The 27950-nt window shown below is 35.7% G+C and overlaps 1 protein-coding gene across 1 annotated transcript; it reads right to left on the reverse strand.

Moving 5' to 3' along the window:
- Window positions 1-1541: 1541 nt before the first annotated feature.
- Window positions 1542-27947, reverse strand: LOC113718170 (uncharacterized). The gene is made up of 2 exons (XM_027243090.2): window positions 27572-27947; window positions 1542-1588 (listed from the first exon to the last, which is right to left on the reverse strand). The coding sequence occupies exons 1-2, from the start codon at window positions 27945-27947 to the stop codon at window positions 1542-1544; spliced, it is 423 nt and encodes a 140-aa protein (XP_027098891.1).
- Between the last annotated feature and the right edge of the window lie 3 nt (window positions 27948-27950).

Raw genomic sequence — 27950 nt, forward strand, 5'->3', positions numbered from 1 at the left:
CCAATTCGAATTTGAAAGCGGTTTAGAATTCTGTAAGTTTAATAATTGAATTTACCAAATTCATATAACCGAATTACCGAATATGCACTGTTTGCTCACCCCTACCTTTGTCTATGAAGAATAAATGCCTGGTTGTTGACCTCGAATAAAATGTAAAACTTCTAGAGGGTAATTTGCTAAAATAATATGCTAATGCATTTAGACTTCTCACCTTTTGGAATACATTTTGTTCATTCCATAAATTGTCTAGAAGTATTTGTTGTATTTCTTCTAATTGTTTGCTTACTTTTGCTCTGAATTGGGGATTTGTACTTGTGGGATACTTGTTGAGTTCTCATTCTCCGATTGTTGCCATCCTGTAAACTTTAATCAGAGGTTGGATATCTACTTAATTGGTCCAATAAACTATTATCTTTTCCTTCTATATGTTCAAAAATAATTTTGTAATTATTATTTATAAGAGTATCTTTAAATGTTAACCATTTTCTTTGACTAATTCTCTTTCTATTTTTATTATGATAAAATTTTAGTATTGCTTCACAATCTGTCCTAACTAATATTTCTTGTCTACTTATCAAGAATAATCTAAAGCGACTTAGGCCATATACTACAACTAAAATTTCTTGATCTATACTGCTAAGCAAATTCTTTTCTTTAAATTTTTCACTAGTATATCTACAAATTTTTTCTTCATTTTCATTACTATACTATGAGGTTTACTTTTCAGTACTACTCCCCATCCTGATTCACATCCATTAGTTTCTACAATTAAATAGTTAGTATCTAGAAGATTTGGTCTTTGTCTTTTTGTCCAAGTGTCCCTTTGCTAGTAGTAGCTTTAATAGTTAATAGAACAACTATTTTGAGCCTGTGAGGACAATTTTTGCATTCATTTATAATTTGATCAGTTAATCAGAGAATTAGATTTGCTCATCTAAGCTTATTCCTTTGTTTCCTTTCCTCCATGCTTCCTTCAAGATTTCTTCTCTTGTTGCTTCCGTATTACTCTATTATCACTATAAATTCAAATAATTAATGAAATCTGTGACAATCTCACCTTCCCCTAGGTTGTACCCTAAGGGCTAGCGGACTGCTTGTCCAACTCTCATCAGGACTCACTAACCCAAATATTTCCAGTGGGCACTAAAACGAATAACACAACTTCAAAACATCACAACCCAGTACTATATACAATAGAGTCACTAACGATTCAAGCTTAGAGTACAAGTCAAAGTATTAAATCTTACACAAATACATATGAGGTTTACTAATACAGAAGAGCTTAAACAAAATGCCTAAGGTCTAGTACTAGCTCAAATTCTTCCCAAAATCACCAACCCAAGCCATTGCCTCTAAAAGAGAAACAAGGATAATTGAATGAGCTTTCGCTTAATGAGCTACCATAGGGTCATGCAGTCATAAATAAAATGAGAAAATAAAATCACATAGATCAGTCATTAAGTTATCAAACATGAGTACCAATTTAAAGAGATAGACGAACACCACAATTAACATAGAGTGATTCTGGGAAAAGGATACAATTAGCTCTCGGGAGCTAAATTCCCAGTCACAGTAGCTTGATCCAAACCTATTGACATTCCGTCAATATTTAGAGAAGCAGAAACATTGTCCATAGTTCACTGTTTTACACCAATTTCCATCCACCATTCATTCCTCTTACCGGGCCTGAACACCAAACAACGAAGGTAATACCAGAGTATACCAAATTTTGGAATAAAACTAGAACTCAGTGAATTAGTAACAGTTTTCCCATGGCCTGTCAATCTACTTCGACCAAACCCTTATCGGCTCGATTCGATTAATTAACCAATGAGGTTTGGGCCCAAGTTGACAGTGCGGTTGTTGGATAGTATGTTCCAAACAACATTCAATTCAAGCACAAGTAATAGATTCTAATTCAGTAGTAGAACAATCAACAATCAAGTCGGGTCGAGTGTGATAAGGTGCATACCCGTCCAGCCAAGGGTAAAGCAAAGTCACAATCAAACAATCATAACTTTCAGTTACATAATAGTTCACTTAAGCAACAAGTCATACAGGTGACACACTCACTAGTTCAAAGTAGAGCAATGTTAAACGTTCGTCTCCGGGTTATTCTCGTTCAGCAACAAACCCTAAAAGCAATCAAGATAAAAGATATTATGGTCCAATCATCCAAAGCTTAGGTGAACCAAGGAAAAATCTAAATATTTACTAGGGCAATGATTCAAGTATAGTTTTTGAGTGAAAGGAAAACATTTGAACCCAATAAACATAAGTAACTAAAGGGAAAAATTATGTATTTATAACTCATGAAACTCAGCAAAACATACATAAAATATACACACGACTTTTGGAAGAAAAATGACCAAGCTGGAGTTTAAAGTCTGACAATTGCAACTATAAAACGTGCTTGAAGCAACCATTACTTTCTTTTTTGTATCATACATAGTTTTTGACAAAAATTCAGCTTATGCGTCACAACCAAGGTGGATTCAGGCAACCATAAGCAACCTAAGTCCAAATAGACCAAAAATCACACCTCTACCCTCACTCTTACTTGCTTACATTATAAGAAAGAAAAAAAAACAAAACAAAACCAGTAGCATCGCCCCTAATTTCCTTAAGTTTCTCCTCCAAATTAAAATTTTAACTTCATGGCAAATCAACCTTAATCACGATCACAAGTACTTGTTCTAGGCCACAAAGCTAGCCAAATTGGACATATACCTAGCTCATATACAACCATACCAAAACTGAAAAATTGAACCTTAAACTGGAATTTACAAACAAAAACTAGAAATTTCTATAGTGAAGCGAAAAGTGCATACAAAAACTAGAAAATCCTCATGGCAAGACTAAAAGGACAAAGCAAACCTGAAATTAGCATTTGCTGGAATTTCTCAATCAAAGTTGGAAATTTCGAACTACTTCACAAAACTATGAAATTTTCCATGAATCCTACAATAATCAAGACATAAATCCATTGAAGTTCAAGATGAAAGAGAAAAGGTAGTTTCTTGACATGAATACCTTCAAACCCTAAGGAGAAATGCAAACAAGAGCTTTCTTTTTCACAGATCACTCCACACAAGCTTTCTCTCCTTCCTTGATACAACTTCCTACGGATTGGATTAGGGTTTTAGGATGGATTTTTCAAGGAATCAAGCAAGAAATCAAGTAGAAATTGGAGTTTTCTCCTCTCTTTTTGTCTCTCTTTAGTTTGGCCAAGGAAGAAAAATGGAAGAATTTTTGGTGAAAATTGCAAGATAAAAACTACAAGAAGTCTTGGTCAAAGTCAAGTTTTCATGGTTTTGTGACAAATGGCAAATCAACAGCTAATCCTTATCTAATTGTCTTCCAAGCACTAAAATATCTAGTCAACTTTTAATTATCTCTTAACACCTTATAAAACAACATCCCTTTGCAAAAGCTCCTCCTAATCTTTCAAATTTATCGCACACACCTCATTAGTGGGTCCCACTTTCATAAAGCACTACGAACTTAACATGCACTAACTTATAAAAGAAAAATAATAAAAATCTTGACTCACTTATGAAAGTATGTAAGAAATTAATGCAAATAAAGTAAAGTAAAAGAAAACGTATTCAAAGAAATAAGATAAAATATAAAATAATTGTCACAAGTCCTCACAAAATCAACTTATGCTTGTAATTTATTACCATTTCATTAATTTGATTGAATTTAGGGGCCAAATTCCTGTTTGGTAAGCCTGATTACCATTATAGTGGTATTAGAGCTAGCTACAAGAAAAGAGAAAAAATGACTAAAATTGTTGAGAATTTAATGACCAACATTGTGAGAATTCAATCGTGAGAGATATGCTTGATCTAGGTAATGTTATGAGAGGAGTAGTTAGAGAAGTGAAGGGTAGATCAGGCAATCAAAGGGATTGAGAGCAAACAGAAGAGCATAGAAAAATCTTTGAAAAATCTAAAAGCAAAATATGATTCTCTGATGAATACGTTTGCAAAAAATGTGACTTTGATCTAAATGAGTAAGGGTAAAAGGTGGAAGTAACTCTGGACAAGATGATTTGGTGGTTTCAGGAGCTACGAAAGAAGATCATGGAAAGGAAAATATGGGGAGAAATGATATGAAACTCAATTCTAGGCTATTTGAGATTGATTTCCCAACATTTGATGATGACAATCCAAGGGAATGGGTAAAGAAAGGTGGAAGATATTTCCATACGCATGATGCTAAAGAGGAGCAAAAGACAGCCATGGCAAAGCTATACCTGATGAGAAGAGCTGATATATGGTTCCTAGGGAATTTCATAGGTAGAAAGTATATCCCCTGGAATGAGTTTTGTCTGCAAATCTGCAAATGTTTTGGTGATAGATCACCAAAGGAAGTTACTGAAGAATTCTCCAAAATCACTCAAACTGGTTCAGTACCTAATTACTAGGAGAAATTTGAGCCTTAAGCTTTGGTAATGCCATCTTTACACCCTATTTTTTATTCTTATTATATGTCATCCCTCATGAGTGGGTTGAAAGAAGAAATAAAAAACACGGTCAAAATGGTGGAACCCCAAAACCTTAATCAAGCCATGATTATATGCATGCAATCAATTAATAATTATATTAACTTTTCATAGATAGATCCCAGTGGTGATGATGACGAGATAATTATATTAACTTTTCATAAATAGATCCCAGTAGTTAATGATTATATGCATGCAATCAATTAATAATTATATTAACTTTTCATAGATAGATCCTTGTAGTGATGATGATTGTGACACCCCGAATATTGGGAGGTTGTTTGTAAAGAAGATACTAAAGTGTATTTCTTTGGATTTGATTTAAAACCTTATTTTGTTTTAAAAGACTAGAAACCCGAATTTTAATCACTGAAAATTTAATCACTGAAATTGTAAAACCCTCACGTTTTTCTTAAAAATTTCCTTTTATTTGGAAATTATTATTTATTAAAGCCCTACCACCCAATCTTTCCACAATAAGTGCAAATAAACCTAGAAAGTAGGGTTTTACTTTTGGGTTTCAAGATCGGAGCAAAATTAGGGTTTTCGCGATTTTTCGCCGGATGAATTTTCGGTACAGAGTAAGGATTAAATTTGGAGATTAAAAGTGACTTTTAAGTGAGAAATAATATGTGATTAGTAGCAATGATATAAGGTTAGTGAATGGGAAGTAAAAACCCTAATACGTGTGTTTTTAAGAAAAACGGCGCGAACCGGCGGGTCCCGCGCACTACCGATTGAACGCACCACTTGACCACCACTTTCTTACCGTACAAGCTTATTGAAACTTGAGCAAAATATCCTCTCATGTTCAGCTAGGTTTGACCGAATTCTAAGGCTAGAAATGCAAGAAAGAAAGAGAAAAAAATGAAAGGTGGTGGTGGCGACAAGTGTCGCCACCTAAAGGTTTCTTGACCAAGACAAGGACTTTCTATTTAACTCCAAATTTTGCATCTTCTTCCCCTTATTTCTGCTGCTTGGCCGACCCAAAGAGTGAGAGAGAGAGCAAGAAGAAACACCATCCTACCTCTTGATTTCTAGCTACAAAGTGAGAAAACAAAGGAAATAAACCGATTAAACTCACCTTTGAGTGTTTAGTTAGTGAAGTATTGGTGAGATTTTGGAAAGGGAAGCTAGGGATACACTTGGTGGACACTAATCAAGGTAAGGAAGATGATCTCTCTAATTCTTACTGTCAATCTTGTTTAAATTAGCTTAGTAACTCAAATTTGTGGTGGAATCATGGATGCTATCATGTTTTGGGAGGTTTTCCCCTTTTGATATTATGAACTAGGGTTTGAGGACTTGCTGCCAATTTGATGTGTGATGTATATATTTTGAAATTAAGGTTATATAAGGGGTTTTGGTAGTGTTAGAAGTAAGAAATTGAGGAAGGTTGCATTGAAAACTGAAAATTCCAGATTTCTGGAAAATTTTTCTTCCTTTCTGCCCGGTTTTGTTACTGCATGTTAGAGGCCGAATTAGCCTTAGGGTAAAACATAAAGGTTGTATAGAATGGTATTTTATAGGAGCCTACAAAATTTCAGATCAATCGGAGGAACGTAGGTCGTGAAAAGACCAAAATACCCTTACTGTTTTAAGGTTTTTCCCAGTACTCCGTTTGGCCAGTTTATCCAGTTTATCACGTTTATTCACTAGTATCCGTACTGATTTAGCTTTTTTCCAAAACATGAAAGTTTTAGTATTCTGACTTAGCTTTTAAACGCCTCTAAGAACACCTTAATCGGACCTTTGTAACCTGAGATATGACCATTCCAGTGCAGAGCAGTTAAGTAGCCGACTAGTTAGATTTTGGTTCTGTAATTTGAGGATTTGACTAAGTTGCATTAGAAACTGGACTAAGTGATCTTCATGAACATTGTAGCCCTGTGTCTTAGCTTCGAAACGGCATAAGTTGCGCCTTAATCCGATAAGCGTAGCCTCGGATGTGTTATTTCCGCATCCACACATCGAATCTGTCTTTTACTAGATTGTATTTCTGCACTTGTTATTATTGTGATTCTTATTCTTATGATATGATGAGCCTATGGTACGGCTTTTGACTTGAATTATGATATGTGTGACTTTGGGTTGTGGCTGAGGAAAAATAATGAAGCCTAAATGGCTGGAAAATTAGGTAAACACAAAGGGCATGCTGCCCGAATTTACGTTCGAGGACTAGAAAACTATATTTGCAATTTGAGTAAAGGTTAAGTGATTATCACTTGAACTAGCGAGAACCTTTGCTACTTTGTTTCGAGGGTTATACGTTAGGACTTGGCCGAACTTGTACCCTTGAGGAAAAGACATAATGGTCAATGTAAACTTGTATTTCCTTGTACTTTCAACTCAAGTGTTATTTCCAAGCATCTATGCTATAAAACCTTACGATTTGAAAAGCGAGCAAGTGTTTCACGAGTGTCTTTCAAATGAATTTCAATTGGTCGATTCTTAATGAACGGGACGTTTAAGTTTCGAATCCTACTCGTGTTTCAAAGTTCTCAAACTGAATTTTTATCGCAGATCTGGACTCCAAGCCTGGAGTATAATTGAACGTGAATACTTGAAGCACTATATTTTGGTGAGTGCTTCCAAATATCCGATTGTACTTGATACATGTGTTCCTTACTTGACTTGTATGATTACATGAAAATGAATGATAGGGCGAGGGTGTACTTTACCGCACTTGCCCTAATATGACTTGTTCTTGCTAGTAATTATACTTGACTTGCTCTACATGTACTTGGGATATGTCTTGCCTGGAATTCCAGAAACCCTGTGGCTAGTTAATCGAGTCGAGCCGGCAAGGGCCTGGTCGATTAGATAACGAACCCTGGGTCACTTGTAATGTCGAGTGGAGTGTTATCTCCTCGACTAAACGGTATACTCGAGTATTACCACCCATGTTTCGTGTGGCGTGCGGGCCCGGGAAAGGGGGTTGATCGGTGGACGGAGATTGGCGTGTAGTGGAGTTTATTTTGGACTTGTTATAACTTGAAAGTTGGCGGAGTGTCAACTACCACTTGACCAAGCTGGAATGGAGCCGTGATATGGGTTACTGTATCCTTACATGTGAAAGTGAACCTGATATTACTTGGCTATCTGAAGTACTATTTTCCTGATTGGACTTGTTTGCTCGCTATTTCACTATTACTTTGTTATCACTTGATTTGTTGACCAATTTGATATTTGGGAACTTCACTGAGCTTTGGCTCACCCCGTTAGTTTTGTTTTCCTTACAGGGGTACGAGCGAGGCGTGAGACTTGAAAAGACTAGTGTAGCCTTTTGTTTTTGAACTTGGACTTTTGGGCCTGTACTCGCGCTATTCTTCGAATGAAACATTTTGTACTTGGATTGTATACGTTTTGCACTAGTTTGAGTATCGAGACTTTGTATCCTGATTCCTATCCTTGTATGTTATAAGCTTGAATTGGGAATGTTATTTATGGTTCATGGTGGATGTGTATGTACGTGATTCGCGTGAGCTAGTGAGTGAGTCCTGGCGAGAGCTGGGCAGGCGGTCCGCCGAACCCTTTGGTACGCCTTAGGGGGAGGTAGGGTCGTCACAATGATGAGAATGCTATTGTAATTGGTGTTGTCACTTCAGTCTTAGCAGCAGGATACGTAGCTCTTGAAGCCTACGAAACTCCAGTTGTTATACCTAAACCACCTTATGTTAATAGAAAGCGGGCTAGGGAGGATTACATGGATAGCATGTTGTATGGAAGTAGTTCCTATTGCATAGACCAAATTAGAATGGACCAAAATACATTTTTCCAATTACTAAATGCTCTCATGATTAGAGGATTGTTACAGCCTACTATTCATATGTCAGTAAGAGAGCAATTGTTAATGTTTCTACAAATGGTTGGCTATAATTTGAGGTTTCAAGTGGTTGGGGGACAGTTGTATAGGTCAATTGAAACCATGCACTGCTATTTTTCCATTGTACTTGATGCCATATTGAAACTATATCTAGATTTAATACAATTGCCAAATGGTGCAACTCCATGAGAGATTCGTAATAGTCAAAGATACTACACTTGCTTTGCTGTAAGTTTAGTTCTTTGTGTAAAAATTAATTAACTCAGATAATAGAAACTATTTTATATCTAGTTTAAATCATAAAATAGGACTGTGTAGGGCTATAGATGGGACAAATGTTGTTGCAAATGTACCCTTTGGACTTCAAGGAATATTTCGAGGTCTCAAGAGTTACCCGACTCAAAATGTGTTAGCTACTATTTCTTTCGACCTCAAGTTTTAATACATGCTTGCTGATTGGAAAGGATTGGCACACAACTCTCGTGTTCTTGAAGATGCTCTTACAAGACCAAGGGGTCTACATGTACCCCAAGGTAATTGTTTAATTTATGTGAGTCATATAATTATGCAAAACACCGTTAGATTAGGCAAAAATAACTTTTTATTTCAATTTTAGACAAATACTATCTTGTATATGCTGGATATGGTATTCACAACGGGTTCATTCCTCCTTATTCTGGAGTTCGATATCACCTAAAGGAGTATGATGATAATCCCTTACAAAATGAAAAAAAGCTTTTCAATCTTCGTTACTCCTCATTGCCAACAACCATCAAAAAAGGCTTGGATGTTTTAAGGTTGTTGATAATGATCCATTTTGAGATTTTAAAACCCAAGTAGATGTGGTTTTGGCATGTTGTATCATACACAATTACATTATGGGTATAGCTCCAAATGACATACTCATGGAAGAGGTCATTCAAGGGCAACAATCTGAAACTCCAAATGATCTGATTAAACAAGTATCTTGCACACAGACTTATAAAACACAAAATGAGGGGCAAGCAAAAAATAGAGAATGCCAAGAAAAAGGGATGCAATTGGACATGCTACGTATGCAGATTACATATGAAGAAGACAAAATAGATAATCTAGATAGTGGTTGTAGTTTCTTTCTTTTTTGTCTCTCCAAATGTTTAGTTTCTTGAATCAGTTAAGACGAGTTGTAAATAGAATTTTTTTTGTGTTAAAGTGTGCTTTTAATTTTGGATATATTTTAGAAAACTTCCTTTTATGAATTCCTTAATATCCAATTTGTTCCTTGATTTGTAAGTTTGTTTTATTACTAATGGCCATTGAAATTGATTATGCTATAGTTTATCTCTCTAGCTCTTATTCGTTTTTGGGATAAAACAGCAAAAAGACTTATGTTCTCCTAACTTCACTTGTTGTTAGTGTGGTATTCTATGCTTTAGTTCTCCTAACTTCACTAGTTGTTTCATTTAGGTGTTTTTTGACTATTAGTTTGCTGGTAGTTATGATATGAGATAGCCTACCTGCCTTTCTTATTATGAGTTGTGCATCAGGCATTGGTTTGTTCTTTCAATTGTAGAGTTGATAACATGTATTTAGTCAATTTTTGGTAGATAGATTCTATTATCATTTTGATTAAATTGCATGGTAGTTTTTTTTTGGTGCATTGGTGGTGATAGGATTTTTAAGTTTGTTTTATTGGTGATGGCTATTGAAATTAATTAATTTTTTGAAGATGGGTAAGAAGGGAGAGAAACAGTTTAGGTGGTCAAGACCTATGGAGCGTTTGATGCTTGAGATTCTTGCCGATGAGGTGAAACTCAGGAAAAGGCATAACAATAGTTTTAAATTAAGTTCATTTACATGTGTGGTAGATGCTGTGAAAGATAATTTTGGGGTTATGTGCTCGGCAGAACATGTCAAAAATCATCTAAGAACTGCTAGTCCTAGTGTGTATCATGCCTATGTTTAGGTAATTTAATGTATTTACATCTTTTGTCTATATAAGATTTTTATTTTTCTTAAAGCATGTTGTATAGATGTCTCTAAATTGTATCATATCTCTACCCACTACAAGGTTGATATGTGCCTTACATAGTCATTTAGTTACATTCTTCAATGTTTGTAAGCTTGCTATTGGTTGTTTGCTGTTTGGATTTTTTAATCAATGTATCTAGTATACTTCTTATTCTTGTGAATTCAATCAAGAGAATCTGATAATGGAGTTCGAAATGTCAAATTAGGACTTCTTGTTCTTTTGGATTTTTGCACTAAACCTAGAAAGGAGGGTTGTAAGATCTGCATTTTGCAAGAATTTTATTTGAACAACATAATTTGGATTGCTTTCTATATTGGTGTTTATTGCCCAAAATCAACCAAAGCTTTTTATTTGATTGTTTAAATCGACTATAGTGTTGTCAGATTTGGACACATTTAGGCAAATGGTTGAGTCCATGTACAAGAACTTTAACAGTTGCAGTTCTATGCTTTCAAGTGTATAAATAGTTTTCTCACGATCTTTCTGTTTTTTCCCTTAGGTAGTTTTCTAAAATTTAAGGCTATATGATATGTTGATGCCAGAGGTGCAAAGTAGATTGTTCATGGCTCCAATTTTATGAATTCAAATAGTGTTCTATTGGGCTGTATTGGCTATGCTTAGATGTAACAGCCCCACTTTCCCCTAAGGCGAACCAAAGGGGTTAGCGGACTGCCTGCCCAGCTCTCGCCAGGACTAACGGATCAGTTTACGTCGATCTATTACGTTCCGGAACAAACCAACGTGCGCAAATATGTCAAAATCACAAAATAAATAAAAATGAAATTCGAAGCCGAAGATGAATAGTGCTGGACACGTCAGAATCCAGATACTAGGCCGAGAGTAGCCAAAATTTTTCTTTCGCCGTTTGAAATACGAGTTGATCCAAAATTCAACCAAATATCAACCAAACATACACACATTGAAATGTAACATTTTCAAGCCAAAACGGCATATCAAAAATCATTCACTACGAATATACATGTTCGGTTTGCCAATCAAAAGAAAGTGAACCCAATACACATTAGGGTTTCATTCGAAGAGCTATCCAAAAGATGCATTTACATGAGCTCAACTTGACAACCAACAAGTATAACCTTTCCAAAAGTGGTCATTTTCCTGTAAGGAAAACAAATGGAACGGAATGAGCTTAAGCCCAGGGAGTTACTACCACATAAGCACAAGGATCATATAAGCATAATCTTTCATTTCGAGTACACAATTAAGAATTAAAACAAGTCGGTAAAAGGATACGGATGGCTCTCAAGAGCCCATTTCCACGCTTACATTCTTGATCCAATCTCATTGACCCTCCGTCAATGTTTAAGAATACCCGACCGTAGACCTCACTTCACTCCATTCCTTCCACCAAACATACCCCAACCGGGCCCGCACTCCAATCAGTCATTTTGGTAATACTCGAGTATACCGGAACCAAGAGTCTCATTACTACAAGATTCCCCAGTACAGTCCCCGTGGCACATCAATATTCACGACCAAGCCCTCGCCGGCTCGATCCAATTGACTACCTACGGGGTTGAGCTCAGTAATATAGTAAGGCCGTTGGACATTCGTCCAAACGACACCAAATCAGTTTTCCATGAATGGAATTCAATATCTCATATAGCAAGTGCAGTATTTCAGTAAAACGGTAAACAGTCCTGAATGGAATCACAAGGGGGTGAGGGCGGTCAAGTACACCCTCACCTCAATCATTTTCAATAGCCATATTAGCCGTCAAGGCATCAAATTCACATATACCAAAGCCACATTGTAACATTTAAGTGAGTAGTATACTCACCAATCAATTCAGTGCTATATCATGCACTTCCGTCAGGAGAATGTCGTGAACCACCGTCACGCCCTAGAACACGTAAACAAATGCACTGAGACTCGATAACGAGTCACAAAGCCAAGCCCAACACAACCCCAATAGGGTTTCATATGCATATATAAGTATATAAGCAAACCAGTAAATCAAGAAATGGAACTCATTTGTCCCAACAACAAAAACAGGTTTTGGGTTCCAAATGCGGTAATGGCACAAAATGCGCTACGCTCATCGGATGAGGGCGTAAGACCCACCATCTCGAAGCTAAGAGACAGGGATACAACAATGTATAAGGCCACTCAGTCCAAATCCTAGCAGAACTAGGTCAAAAATGCAGAAAACCAACCCAGAACCGTAATTGCAGGTTCCCAAATCACACAAAACTGTAATCAGTCCAATTCAGTCTATACAGGTCCAAATTCATTTATTCCAAAGGCATATGACAGCTAAGACATCCAGCTACATTTCATCAGAAGATACCAACAACAAAATCCAAACCAATTCCAGTCAAAACAGACGATTACAATCACAGTTCGCACATTCTGATCACCCAGAACAGCAACAGTAAAAACGGCATAACTCACTCTACACTACTCCAAATTCCCTGAAATTTTTCAGGCACTTCAAACTCATAAATACCTACAACTTTCATGTTTTGAGAAAAGTCCAATTCGGCCTCTAACCCTATGATCCAAAACCGGACAGAATTGGGGGTTATCAACCCTAACTTTTCTCATTTCAATCCAAACCCAAAATTGATTGCAATTTCCTATCATATGCACCTACTAGAGCCATAGCCCCTTATTACCAACCATCAAAAACAACCACACCATCAAGATCACATAAAACCAGAAAATTCCTCAAAAAAATAAAAACTTAACCAAATCACTTCAAACCAAGAAATAAACCACAATTTCTAACACAATAGCCACCATTAGGCATAAATTCAACATCATTAGGTGTAAGAGGATAGTCAATCACTACTTACCAAGTAAACAAGAGAGAGGAAGTGGTAGACCACCTTAGCTCCTCCAAAAAACTTCACTAAGCAACTCACTAGCACCTAATGGAAAGCTTTTATGGAGTAGAAACTAGTTGATGCAATTGGTTTGGAAGATTGAGCTAAATGGAAGCTTGAAATTTGAAGCAATTCTCTTCCTTCTTGAGCTTAAGAGAGCCGGCCATGGAGGAGTAAAAATGAGTGAATTTTGAGCAATTTTTAAGATATTTAACCTTTTGGTCAAAAAAGTCAAAAATTGGAATAGTAACTCTTAAATCCTATCCAATGATACCATGACACTTGGCACCTCATTAATGCATTCCTATCCTTTCTTTTCTCTCTCACATCAATCATTTCACACACTCTACTTATCTCTTAACACCCGATAAATTTTACACAGTATCCGGAATTTAACCTAATTGGCCGAATTTTTCCGAACTTTTCGCACTAGTGGGTCCCACGTCCAATATATATTCTTAATTCTTCAAAAACTACCCAATGCTAGAAAAATCATCTAAAAACTATAATTACTCATAAAAATTTATCAGGAAAATTTCCTAAGCCAGAAAACGCAGAAAACATGCCATTAAAGGAAATAAAACCCTCGGAAAAGATTAGGGTTTTTATGGGTTCTCACATTTGAACTTTCAGAAGATTAATTTCATTCTTCAATCTAAGCTTATATCTGCACTTCAAGAACCACGTTACTCTATTTTGTTGACCCATGCAAAGTGGTTGTGGTGAACTCGAAACATCTATTTGTGCTTTTGATTTGTTTGATTTGAAAATTTTCTAACATTGTTATACATGCATAGTGAATGCTTCAAATTGTATGATGAAACGACTGTTGTGGTTGGGAAAGATCTGGTGACTAGGTTTTTTGCAAAATCATTTGTTGATGTGAATTTGGAAACTCCATTTGTTCCTAAAACAAGTGTAGAGAAAAGGTGTAAAAGGATGTAACTAGTGTAAAACCCTCAAAAGTGAGAGCAACATCATCGAGAACCAAACAATATCGTAAAAAAAAATCGCAGCAATGAAGACATTGAAAGGATGCCTCAACAACTTGGAGAAGTGGCGGCTACTTTGAACAAAATTAGTGCAAACAAGCTTGATATAAACCAACTACATAATGAGGTTATGAAAATAGAAGGTTATAGCGAAGAATTTCTAGACTTCGTATTTGATCATTTGGTGCAAAATGAGAAGCTGGGAAAAGCATTTATGGTGAAGAGTCAAAAAATTCGTTTGATTTCTCTCGAGAGGTTCAAGAAAGATTGGGGTGTCGAATGAAATACTTTCCATGTTTCTATAATTGTCTCTGCAACAGTATCAACGGATTATGAGAAGAGCTATTTTTGAGTTGCTCTTACTTTAGAGTTGGAAGTATAATAACAAGCGATTATATATATGCTGCTCAATTTCCAATACATAACAATAATAGGTGCCTAGTTGATTAGTTTTACTATTTGTGTATTTCATGAAAAATGTTGCCTCTGGTATAGTGGTTACCTAATTTTTTCTAATATCACTGTTCTGAGACAATAGAGAAAATGTCACGGCATCCAATTTGATAAAAGAGACTTTTCACCCCTTTATGATTTTTTTTTTAAAAAAAGGGAGATCAAAAGCGAATTCATCAGTATCATTAATAATTCCATTTAAGGATTCATGGTGTAATTTGAATAAATATTTTATAAAAATGAGAATATGATTATAATGAATAGAAACTAAAAATAACTTGTAATCAGATGAATGTTTTGAGAATAGGAAAACATTTGCAACATATCAACAAACACTAAAAAAGGAAGTCAGAAAATATTTTTGTTGACAAACCAAACATCAAAAAATTATGAAAAAAGGAATTTGGAAAATATTTTCACTAAATAACCAAGCGCTGGAAAATTATGGAGAAGGAAGTGATTTTCTAGGAAAATGACTTCGATGGAAAATTGGAATTAACAAGATTTGTTGTGAAAACAAAATAGTTCACAGGAAAAGGGCAATATTGGAATAAAAATATATTCTCCATTCCAACAAATGAGTTCTTTAATTATATATTTTGAAATAGGTTGACAATGTTACAAAAGGTTAAAAATCGGAGAGGTGAGTGAAACTTTTTAAAGTTTAAGGGTCCTAAGTGATTGTCACAAATCTCTTGAGAGGTTTCTAAAATTATCCATTGAGAAAATTCAGTGAGGTAAGGAATAAACACATTCATGTGGCTATGAGTTTCTCATACCATGTTAGACCAAAATAAATCACTCGATGGCTTCCCCTTAAAGAGAAATATGCTAGTCTGAGAACAATACACTTCAATCCACTCCTAATAGCAAACATTGTGAGTTTTGGCTAAGATGCATAAAACATAAGCATGTAGTTTGAGTAGGCACATGGAGAAAGATATTTAAAAAAAAGGACAACATTTAGCCGAAACAAGATCCAAGTCAAACTGATTGACAACAAAGACAAATCAGCAATAATTTAGAGCATGGACAAATCTATTGCTAAAGCTAACCAACATGTCTGAATTGAATTTGTATCCAATATCAACCTTGAATTATGATTTCAATCATGTTTCCAGACTACATTTGTGGAAAGATAAATTGATTAAGGATAATCTAATAATACAACTCAAGTCTCGTTTGTGCCTTAAATCTGTCTAATGGTCTATGGAGCAATTAATCAAACATATGGTATGCAACTTCAAATACCATAAATAGCCATAAGAGGAGCATGAAGCTAGGTATTTCCTTCTATCAAATTAGAGTAGACCTATTGGTCCTGGGCCAAAATAATCATATAAATAACAATAATTTCTCTAATCAAATTTAACAAAGAAATTAACAAAAATATGTTACCTCAAAATATTGCATTAAAAAAGGCAAATAATTTGTAGGTGTAGGTTGACACATAGAGTAGGTCGCTCTTTTTAAAACGATTCGTGCCCCTATAGAGTATCTTCCGGTATAGTAAGTTTCAGCATGTCTCCTCCAAGATACAATAGCCCAGCTTATCTCATTGTAGTCTACTCCAATCACACTGTTGGAGTAGGACAAAAACCTCATATAACACCCTTCTTTACCCTATAAACTCCAATAGTAGTGAAGGAAAGAAAAGTAGAAGATTGTCCAGAAATAGCAAAATATGTGTAAGACATGCTTGATAGAAACCTCTATTTATAGGTTGAGAAATTAAGAGTATTAAAATACCAACATTAAGAAGAATTAACATCTCATATTTTCAGCTACAAATTAAAAAAAAAAACTAGATTCATTGTATGATGATAAAAATTCAGTAAAAGAATTTTGAATGATTGAATTTGTAGGGTACACAATTTGAGACAAAAATCTTGTTTTAAAGATATAAGTTACCCTTTTGAATGATTGAATTTGTAGCTGAAAATTCATTAAAGAATTTGTAATTTATTGTGTTTGAATTCAAAATAAACATGTGACTTTTCTACTTATTTTAATAAAAAATTATAACACTCAATACTCAACATTTAATAGGGCAAAGATTAAAAGTTCATGCATAATGAAGGTGACAATGCCTTTACACTTTCACTTAGTGTTCAGTAATTCCTGTACTAGAGTCAAAGTTAACTTGGCCTTTAAACGATGACTACTTCAGGGCACGTGGAATCGTATCACACATATGAACCTTTCAATGTTCTAAAGCAGGTTTTATAAGCCAACACATTTATGACCTCGTGCTTTATCTAGATTTTTATGAGTGTTCTAGAGAATTGGGTGAATCTATTTAGGATGCTCCCATGACCACATTTATATAGGTGAATCTATCCAAAATGCTCCCATGAGTTGATCCCACCCATAAGCACTACAGAACTTATTAAGGAATTAAAAATCGCAACCTCATATATCATCATAGGATCACAAATGCACTTACACCATAGGGATAGACAATATAATAAAAGTAGTACATATTAATCAATCAAACCATTCTATGTTTTGTTTGTCTTCAATCTAGTTTTGGGATCTCTGGTCCCTAAGTGGTTGTATCCTCATAGGTAAATTTTAACATATATTGGACTTTTGTCTTATCCCCCTCGATGTATATCATATCTTTGAGTCAATCTAGAGATTTTTTTCTTTACACAAATAAAATAGTAAAGATATGATATTCTTGATATTTTTTTTTTTCAAATAACTCTCTTAATGATTCAAATATATTGAACCAATCTTTTGGAGAGAAAATTGCTCATCCATTTATAATCGCCAAATAATATACGCATATATTTGCTCACATCAAGTGAAGTCACATTATTTTTCATCATTGCCGCTTCAGTAGCCAATAGCCTTGCTACTGGGTATCAGTAACAGTACGCTACTACTAATTTTTATGGATGTATATGCATCTCATAGGTAATATATATATATATATATATATATATATGCATCTCAATTTGTTTCTAATGGATGATAAATTACTAACAACTGTTTACAGAAACTCATTGGATTTTTGCTTTTGCAAAAGTACCATAAAGGTATTTCAAGTACCATCACATTAAGCCCCACTTCTTCTTGATTACCAATCTACACTGCCCAAAACAGGTTAAGAAACACCGAGCATGACAAATATCATACTCCAATGTATATTTTCTGATTCATGAGCTGAGGAGATAATTAGATATTTTTTTCATTTTGATATATACATGGAAACAGTCATGTGATTATTCCTTTTTTTTTTTCAATCTCTTCCCTTAGACTAGACATAATTTTGAGTAAAGAATATAGAATAATAGACTATGCAACATTCTCCACAAAAAGTAATGTAGCATTTATCTGATAAAATGCTGATAGTTTTACATCAATTTGCACGAGGTCTACAAGGGTTAAAAAACATTTGACTAGGAATGAATAGGAAGAAAGATGTCAATGTACTTTCTTATAACATAAAAGTAGAAGACAAACTGGAAAATTTTAAAGCCCCACTATTTAAACATAACATGAACCCTCATAATTGCAGATTTCTTAATATATCTTGAGACCACTATTTTTAAGACAATAACTAGGCACATGTTGTGAGGACCAGAAAATTCTCTTATTTTTATTGTAATTTATTGGCTTATTTAATTACTCATTCACCTGTTTTCTCCGAATAATTTATTTCAACCATTTTAAGTCCATTTGTATAGAATAATGTCTCCCTTATGTTTTAAAACGTTTCATCAGAAAAATTTATTTTTCGAAGACTCGTTTAGTGAGGAATAACGAGTACATGCTTTTCGAGGTAAAATTCGATTCGAGAGTGCAATAATTTTAGAGAATTAAGAATGATCAATAGTAGACTAAAAAAAGTTAATTGAGAGATTAGATATAAGTGAGTAAAAATTAAGCTTATACCGTACGCGCGTCGAAAGATTCCCGAAAGTCGCGCCAGTACAAACTAATTGGGGATTTGAGGAATTAATACTAGACTTGTATGAGGATTCATGTTTTTATTTCTAAGATAACTATTTTTATGGTTAATTACCCTAATATTAGTTACTTATATTATCATTACAAGAATTTCATTCAGGTTTCGCTTTAACGCGCGCAAATCGGAAGTTTGCGTATATCGAGCCGGAATGGTTAAATGGAGATTTAAGAAATTTATTCTAGACTACTAAGAGTGAATAATTATAATGTTAAAGGAAGTACATTAGAGGTTTAGTGCACAAGTGAAGCAAACCCGAGAGAAAATGGACACGAAACGCTCGTGCGCGACACTATTTGTAGTTGAAATTTGGACAAAACTTTGGCCCCAAGTCTTTGAGCTTCCAAGAGAAGCTTCATTCACCAGATTTCTCTCTCTCTCCTCACTCTTAGCCTGGCCGAAACACACAAGGAAGAAGAAGGAGAAAACCCAACTTCACCTTGCACCATTCTTGCTCCAATCTTGCCCCAAAAACACCATTCAACTTCTAACTACTTGGAGATTCACCTTGGCTTGGAGGAGGAGGCCTTCCAGCCGAGTTTCTTGGAGCTTTTGGTGACCAAAATTTCTGGTTTTTCATCATCTAAGAGGTAGTAATCATCCAACTATCTAACCTTGGCTTTAGTGGGTTAATCTTTGCTAGGAAGCTTGTAGCTTCATTGTTATTGTTGTTGTTTGGATTTAAATGGTTAGAGTGGGCTCTATGAAATCCCACCTTGATTATATAGGACTGATATGATGATGATAAGTGTTGTTTGTATTAATTATGTGATAAACAAGATGAGATTTGTTGGAAGTGGGAGGAAAACCGAAGGGATTGCATGGGGAAAATCTGACCGAATCTGCCCTGTTTTTCTCGAAGGTTTGATTCAAATTTTTATTGCTCAAATGACCTTGAAACTGATTTAGATATGTTGTATAGGATATGTGGAAAGTTTCCACCAAAAATCATGTGAATTGGTTGAGTAAAAGTTGGAATTTCGAAATTTTAGAAATCTGGAAAACTGTGTTCAGGTGGTCTGGACAAAGCATCTTTGAATGATCATAACTCTCTGCTCAGATGTTGGAATCAAGTACTGTTTACGGAATTTGAAACTAGACATCCGTAGTTTTCTAACAGTGTATCATGTACCTTCTAATTCGATGTGAGTCATCTGTAGTGACTGATCAAAGTCGGCTGCCCTGTTCTGTCAGTGCAACCGAGAAAATTGTAGAAGCTGCAAATTGTGGCTCCATTTTCTCTTATTTGCAAACTGAATTTCAAAATGACTCCTTCTGATGAAATGTAGAAATTGAATGTAGTTTCCAAAGCCACCAACCATGCTCAATTTCAAGTTGAATTGAGTGAGATGCGGTCTAATTACCAAACTGTACCAAATCTGGAAACCCCTAATTTTGGCTAGCCGAATGGCCTAGCTTGACTTGGGACTTGTTGTTTTGAAAATTCTGATGTCAATCACCTACCAAATGTATATTAGATGTTTCTTGGACCTTGGTTTCACAAATGAGCCATATTTGAGTTGATTTCATTGGGCAAAATGTTTGAAAAAGAAAATGGAAGCAAGAAAACAGATTTGCCTTAGAAATTCCTTAAACTTTGGCAGTTTTGTTAACTACCTTCCCATACGAATTTTCAAATAAAATTTGATAGAGGAATAGCCCTCATATGGAAGTTTTATTGTATCAATTTTGGTGTCATTCTAAAATCATTTCGATATACAAATGATGTGCCAAAATTGTTCTTCCAAATCTGGAAAATGTTCAATTAGTCCTTATTTTTAGCTAACTTTGAGCTGCTATATCTTGACGCTCAAAACTCCGATTCTAGTTCTGTTTATTGTGTTTAAAACTTTGATTGGAACTCTAATAGTTCTGTGAATTTCAGAGGCTAGTTCACTTTCTGTGAATTTTACCGAATTTCCAAAGTTTGCCAAAAACCAAGATCTAAACTGCCTTGTATTGCGAATCAGCCAATTTAAGCTGAAATTTGAGTGTTTTCCATTTAGAATCCTGGAAAAGTGTGTTTTAGGAACTTTTAGTACTTTCAAACTAGTTTCCAACGGTGCCAAGTTTTCCAATTTTGGACCTACAAAGTGTAAGATATGATTTTTCAAAGATTACTCCTTAAAACTGAAATTTTTGAACTTGAAGGGAATTGAGTTTTTAGAAACTCTTCACTACCCTTCGATATTGAATGACCGTTTTAGAATTGATTTCTTGAGGGAAAACAGTTTTTCCTTGCATTATTAAACCCCACTTTTGAGTCTCGATTTTCGAGTAATTAAGGCTCTCTTTCATGATATTTTTTAGATTGTACAAGTGTACAATCTCCCTTGTTAACTAGGGGTTTATAAGTGATAGTGCGTGATTGTAAATTATTATTTGCTCAGGCACTCAAGGGAACCTTCAAGAAGATCTCACAGTGGACGCCTAAACCCTCAATTGGGCACTACTTCCTTGTTTTTGATTGGTGAGTGTCAAGTGTGTGAATAAGTGTTACATGCTTAATTGTTATTAGTGATTGGGTATTTTGAAATGCCGGGTCGAGTGTGTACTGTAGCGCACTCGTTTTCATTTAAGTGAAGTGTATTTGAATTACTTAAAGTGAATTACGTGAAGTGAATATTTAAGTGAAATGTATTTGAATTACTTAAAGTGAATTACGTGAAGTGAATATTTAAGTGAAGTGTTTCAGTGATTATTTATGCTATGATTGCATAAGTCGATTGGAGTGAATCTCCTCGACTCTCAGTGATAATAACGGGGATGCCTAAATCTCATCAGCCGACCTTGCAACTCGAGCCGGCATGGGTTTGGTCGAGAAGCTTGGTGAGCCATGGGAAAAGTGTATAAGCGTGGTCTATTGGAGAGATCTCGCTTGACATACTTGAGTAGTATCGCCTTATATAAAAGAAGAGCTGGCCCGGCGCTGGGGTATGTAATTGTGACAGCCCCACTTTCCCCTAAGGCGTACCAAAGGGGTTAGCGGACTGCCTGCCCAACTCTCGCCTGGACTACTAAGACAGTTATACAAAATTTAAAACATTCTGGAATAAAATAGCGCGCTTACATGATTCAAAATCGCAAAACGGAAATCCGAAAAAAAAAAAAAAATCGGAACCGCAAATGAATAGTGACTGCCACGTCACCATCCAGCTAGAACCCAATCGAATATAGATAACGTTATATAACTCTAGAGAATGAACATTTCCAACCAAATATGATACATGAACATGGTTAAACGGTTTTATACACATACGTTTGTAATTTATAAATCAAAAGGAAAATATTTGGATCAAAGTACATTTTGGGTTTTTCCAACCATCGAGGAGCTTTACAAAAGAATATATTAAAACTAGCTCAACTCGTGCCTCAAAACATCATAGTCTCCAAAAGGTTGTTCCCTGTAAGGACAACAAAATTTAACGGAGTGAGCATTCGCCCAATGAGATACCAGGACTCAGGCATTCAAGGAGTACATAATCACAAGGATACACAATTCAAATACGTTCATCAAGTGAGCACAACTAACACCACACAATAAATGAGAGAAAAGGATACGGACGGCTCTCAAGAGCCTTTTCCACTTTTGCCATACTTGATCTCACCTCATTGACGCTCCGTCAATGGATACAGAGTAACCAATACCGTAGACTCCACTTTTCTCAAATTTTGGTCCACCTCACATACCCCTTACTGGGACTGAACTCCAACCAGTTCAGAAATGGTAATACTCGAGTATACCGGAATCAAGAGTCTCATACCCAATGATTCCACAAAATAGTCCCCATGGCTTATCAATTTCCTCGACGATGCCCTTGCTGGCTCGATTCAATTGACCACCAATGGGGTTGAACTCAGAGTTAACAGTAAAGGTCGTTGGATACACGTCCAACGACACCAGTTCAAGTACATTCAAGAGAAATTCAATTGATACAGTAACCAGTCACATAAGCCATAGAGTACGAGAGTGATAAAGTACACCCTCGTCTCAACCAATATCATCAGTAAACAAAAACATTTCAATCATAGATTTCAAGTATAACAAAGCCATGAAGTAACAATCATGTGAGTAGTACACTCACCAATCAAACAAAGAGATTTCACAAATTTCCGCCCAACGAGCGCCTTGGGTCACCAGCACGCCCTAAAACATTCAAGAAAACACAATGAGACTCGAACACGAGTCATAAACCTAATCCACATACTACTAATGCAAAGCCAAAAGAACTTGACAGTAAAAATAAGGAACACTTGGTGCTAAAGGTTTAGACAACCCCAAAGTCACTCATAAAATAATCTCATTTCAATAGCCGTTCAATAGGCTCAATGTCGTATAGGTACAAAATCAAGCTAGGAAAAAGTCCGGAAATGAAGTTTAAGCCCTAAAACAAAAGACAGGTTTGACGTCGCTTAGCGTATCGTACACAACCGAAGCTACGCTTATCGAATTGGTGTGAAATTTATACCACTTAGAAGCTAAGATAAAGGGCTACAATTTTGATGAAGATCACTCAGTCCAGTTCGTAGTGTAACTAGATCAAAATTTCAAATTACAGAACCAGAGTTTCACGATCAGACTAGTTAACCGCACGATGCTTAAACGACAACAACTCAGGCTACCAAAGTCCAATTGAGGATTTTTCAGGGCCGTTGGAAAGCTAAGACATAGCACTACAACTTCCATGTTTTGGCCAAATGCTAATTCAGTACGGATCAGGGTGAACAGATGCGGTGAAATGTCAACACTGTCCACCAAACTTTACCTATGGCAGTCATGGGTATTTTTTTTTTCACATTCTACATTGCTTGGATTGGGCTCAAATTTTACAGGAAGCTATAAAACATCAGTTCCTACAACTTTCATGTTTTACCCTAAGGCCGATTCGGCCTCCATCATGGCCGAATAGAACCGGGCAGAACAGGATTAGTTGAAACCCTAAACTGGAATTTCCGCACCAAACCAGAAATTTTCCGCAACCAATCATATCCAACATATACCAACTCCATTTTACACTATAACAAACCATCACTCCATGACTAAACAATAATTACTATATAAAAACAGAAAAATCAATAATAAATCAAAAATCCATCAAAACTCCACTTCCAAACATCAAACCTACTACAAATCAACATATTTAGCCACAAAAGCCACTAATAAACCATTATTAAGAACAAACTATGAATTTGTACACACCATACCTTGATACCTCAAGAAAGGTAGTAGCTTAGGTTTCTTTCTTCCAAAACAACTCCACCACCTTCTATAATAATACTTAACCAAGGATTTTTACGGAGTAAAGTTGAAGTTCTATGGTTGGATCACAAGATTGGTGTAAAAAATGGAGAAACAAGTTGAAGGCTTTCCTTTCTTTTCTCTCTATGGAGCTCGGCCACAAGGATGAAGATGATTTTTGGTCAATTTTTGGTATTTAGTAAAGTTAGTGAATAGTGGTCAAAGTCAAGTTTGAATTAAAAAGTGATACTTAGCACCTTGTAGGCTTAAAGTTATCCTTTTGTCTCTTTAATGTTAATCCATCTAGGTAACCTCTAATTACCTCTTAACACCTAGTAATTTAATCCCGGTATACAAAACTTAACCTAATTGGCCGAATTTATCACACTTATCGCACTAGCGGGTCCCACGTGTGAGAACCCGAACATTTTCTTATTTTCTAGGCATTTATTTTAGTCTTTTGTGCCTAAATTCCATATTTTCTTTCTTATATGAATATTTTGGGAATTTTTATGAGAACATATGATTTTTAAATTATTTTTCCCATATAAGTTATTTTCTGTGTTAAGGGTGGTGTACAGTGGATGTGGGACCCGCTAGTGCGATAAGTGTGGTAACTATGGTTAATTGGGAGAAGTTGTATACAGGAATTATATTACATGGTATTGTGAGCTAATTAGAGGTTAGCTATTTAATTAAGTATTGCAAGACAAAGAATTGAGATAATCTTAAAAACGCCACATGTTGCATTTTCATTGGATGGTGGACTTTTGACTAGTCTTCTTCACCTTTACTAAAATAATTTTTGACCAAAAATCATCTTTATTTCCTCCCTCTTAGCCGTGCACCTTGGAGACAAGAAGAGAGAAAAGCTTCTTCAATTTTCCTTCCTTTTTTACTTGAATCTTGAAAACCTACCGTTTAAATTCCAAATTCCTCCACAAAAGTGAGTTGATAAGTTAGTTTAAGGCCTTTGGTGGAGTCATTTGTGAAGAACAAGCTCTAGCAATCTTGTTTCTTGGAGTTGCAAAGGTAAGTTATCAAGGAAATTCTCTTTTATCCTTAATAATGTGGAATTGGAGGCTTATAGAGGTTGAATATGTTAGTTTGTGGATTATTTCATGACTTATGGTTGAGTTGTGCAAATTTTCCTATTTATTGAGGAATTTTCTGTTTTATATAGTATCTTGTGGTTAGCTATGGATTGATAGTCTTATATGAAGTAATTTGGAGCCTCTATGTGATTATTGTGGTTTATTGTGGAAATTTCCAGATTTTAGAGGGATTTTCGATTTTAGGGTTTCCACTGACCCTGTTCTGCCCGGTTCATTTTAGCCATTATAAAGGCAAAATTAGCCTTAGGTTAAAACATGAAAGTTGTAGAAAATGATGTTAACTAGCTGTCTTCAAAATTTCATCTCAATCGGAGTAGGGTATCTTGTGAAATGACAAAATTACCCCTGCTTCTGTCAAAAATGATAATCAGCCTCTGTAAGTGGTTAGTTTGACCAGGAATATTACCGAATTGGTTGTCAATGTCTTCTTAAGAATTATATTTTTGTATCTTATCTTTCAAATGGCTTTGGAATTACCTGAATCGGAGTTGTGTGTGCGGAGATATGATTGAATGAATCAGGACTGCTAGTTGAATTTCACAGTGAGCTTCGAACTGGAAAATCTGGGGTTGTTTTGATAAATTTGACCTAGTTAGGGTGAGAACTGGACGAAGTAGTCTTCATCAAAGTTATAGCCCTCTATCTTAGCTTCGAAATGGTATAACTTACACTTCAATCCAATAAGCGTAGTTTCAGTTATGTCCAATATGCTAAGTAGCGGTGAATCTGCCTTTTTGGTTTCTTAGCTTAAAGTTCATTTCCGGTCATTTTCCTAGCTAAATCTTGTACTTGAATGACTTTGAGCCTATTGAACGGCTGTTGTGATGAATTTATATTGTGTATGACTTTGGAATTGATTGAGGAAAATAATGAAGCCATAAGTGGCTGGAAAATAGGTAAATACAAAGGGCGTGCTGCCCAAATTTACACTCGAGGGTTTGGTAACGATTTGAGAGCGAATACCATATGAACCATCTAGGATATTTGCATCCTCTTTTATCGAAGCTTATAAGGTCGACTCTGGCCGCAACTTGTACACTTGGAAAAAATGAAATTTACGACTAATAGAAATACGTTTTCTTCATTTCTTCGACTCAAATGGATATTTCAAAGTTTTACGAGCGAGCATAAGTTTTCCAAATATTTTACTCATATCCTTTGGTTTAAATGTACTCTTTTCACTTCCAAAATCATATTTATACTTTGTACTAGTGGTATTTGAATTGTCTTCGATTCACCTAGCTTTTGCTGGAGGAGCTGTAATATTTTCTCTTGATTAACCTTAGGGTTCATCGGTGATTGAGAGTGTTACCCGGAAAGATATTCTAGACGTTATTTCACCTTAATAGGTGAGTGTACCACTCCCCTGCATTGTTGTTTAATTGGTTCATCTATACTTGAAATGTGTGACATGAATAACTAGGAACTCTGTTATTCTGAATGAGATGAGGGTGTACTTTATCACACTCGTTCTCTTGCCTGTACTGAATGAACTAGAATCTATTACTTGTACTTGTTATGTACTTGAACTTGTTACTTGCGCTTGTTATGAGATCGTTTAGAAATGACAATCCATGGGTACCTGTTCTTGGGGAATCTTTGGGTATTGAGACTCTTGATTTCGGTATACTCGAGTATTACCATTACTGTTCCTGTTCGGCGTTCGGGCCCGGTAAGGGCGATGTTTGGTGAACGGGATTTTGACGTAAGAGGGGTCTACGGACATGAGTGTATTATTAAACGTTGACGGAGAGTCAACGAGGCTGGATCAAGTATTTCAACGGGGATTTGGCTCCTGAGGGCCACCTGTATCCTTTAAATTGTAGTGTTCGTTTATTTCTCTTACTTGATGTATATATGTGGCTTAAAAGTGTTTTCTCATGATTTTCACTGTAATACTTTTGGTCCCTCATTGAGCTTCTAGCTTACCCCGTTCCGTTATCCTTGTTTTCCTTACAGGGAACCACTTTTGGAACTGTGATTTTGAAGTATGAGTTGAACTAGTTTAGATATTTTGTATAACTCCTCAATGGTTGGAAACCCTAATTATACTTGGATTCAAATGTTTCTTTTTAATTTGTAAAATTACGAATGTGGTTTATAAAAGCGTGTACCCATGTTCATGTGGTATGTTTGGTTTGTATATGTCCATTTCAAGGATTATATGAACTTACTTGTATTCGATTGGGTCCTGGTCGGATTGTGACGTGACAGGCACTATTCACTTTCCGTTTCGATTTTCAATTTCGTGATTTTGCTTTGTTTAAGCGCGCTACTGTATTCCGGCACGTTTTGAGTTGTGTATAACCGTCTTAATAGTCCTGGCGAGAGCTGGGCAGGCGGTCCGCTAACCTCTTTGGTACGCCTTAGGGGAAGGTGGGACTGTCACACCACGTCCGGTATACACTCCTAATTTCTCATGAACTAAGTTATACTAGAAAAATGACTTTAAAACTATATTCACTCATAAAAATTATCTAGAAAATTTTTCAAATATAGAAAATGCGTGCAAATAAATAAAATAAAGCCTAGAAAATAAGAAAATTTTTTGGGTTCTCACACTCTCTCCCCCTTAAAAGAATTTCGTCCTCGAAATTTCTTACCTTGGTCCACAAATAGCTCAGGATATTTCCTTTGCATCTCTTCTTCCACTTCCCAGGTAGCCTCTTTTACTCCGTGATTTTTCCACAAAATCTTCACCAAAGGAATTTGCTTGTTTCTAAGCTCCTTAACCTTTCGGTCAAGCAACTGCACAGGTTTCTCCTCATAGGTGAGTGACTCATCTATCTCAATCTCCTCCGATTGTAAAATGTGGGTCGGGTTGGGATAATATTTCTTAAATATCAAGACATGGAAGATGTCGTGAATCCTGGACAGACTTGATGGTAGTTCAAGTCGATATGCTACTTTCCCAATTCTCTGGAGAATTTTGAAAAGTCCGACGAACCTTGGTTGAAGTTTCTTTCCTTTACCCGCCATGAC

Source organism: Coffea arabica, chromosome 11e, assembly GCF_036785885.1.
Source record: "Coffea arabica cultivar ET-39 chromosome 11e, Coffea Arabica ET-39 HiFi, whole genome shotgun sequence".
Taxonomy (NCBI): Eukaryota; Viridiplantae; Streptophyta; class Magnoliopsida; order Gentianales; family Rubiaceae; genus Coffea; species Coffea arabica.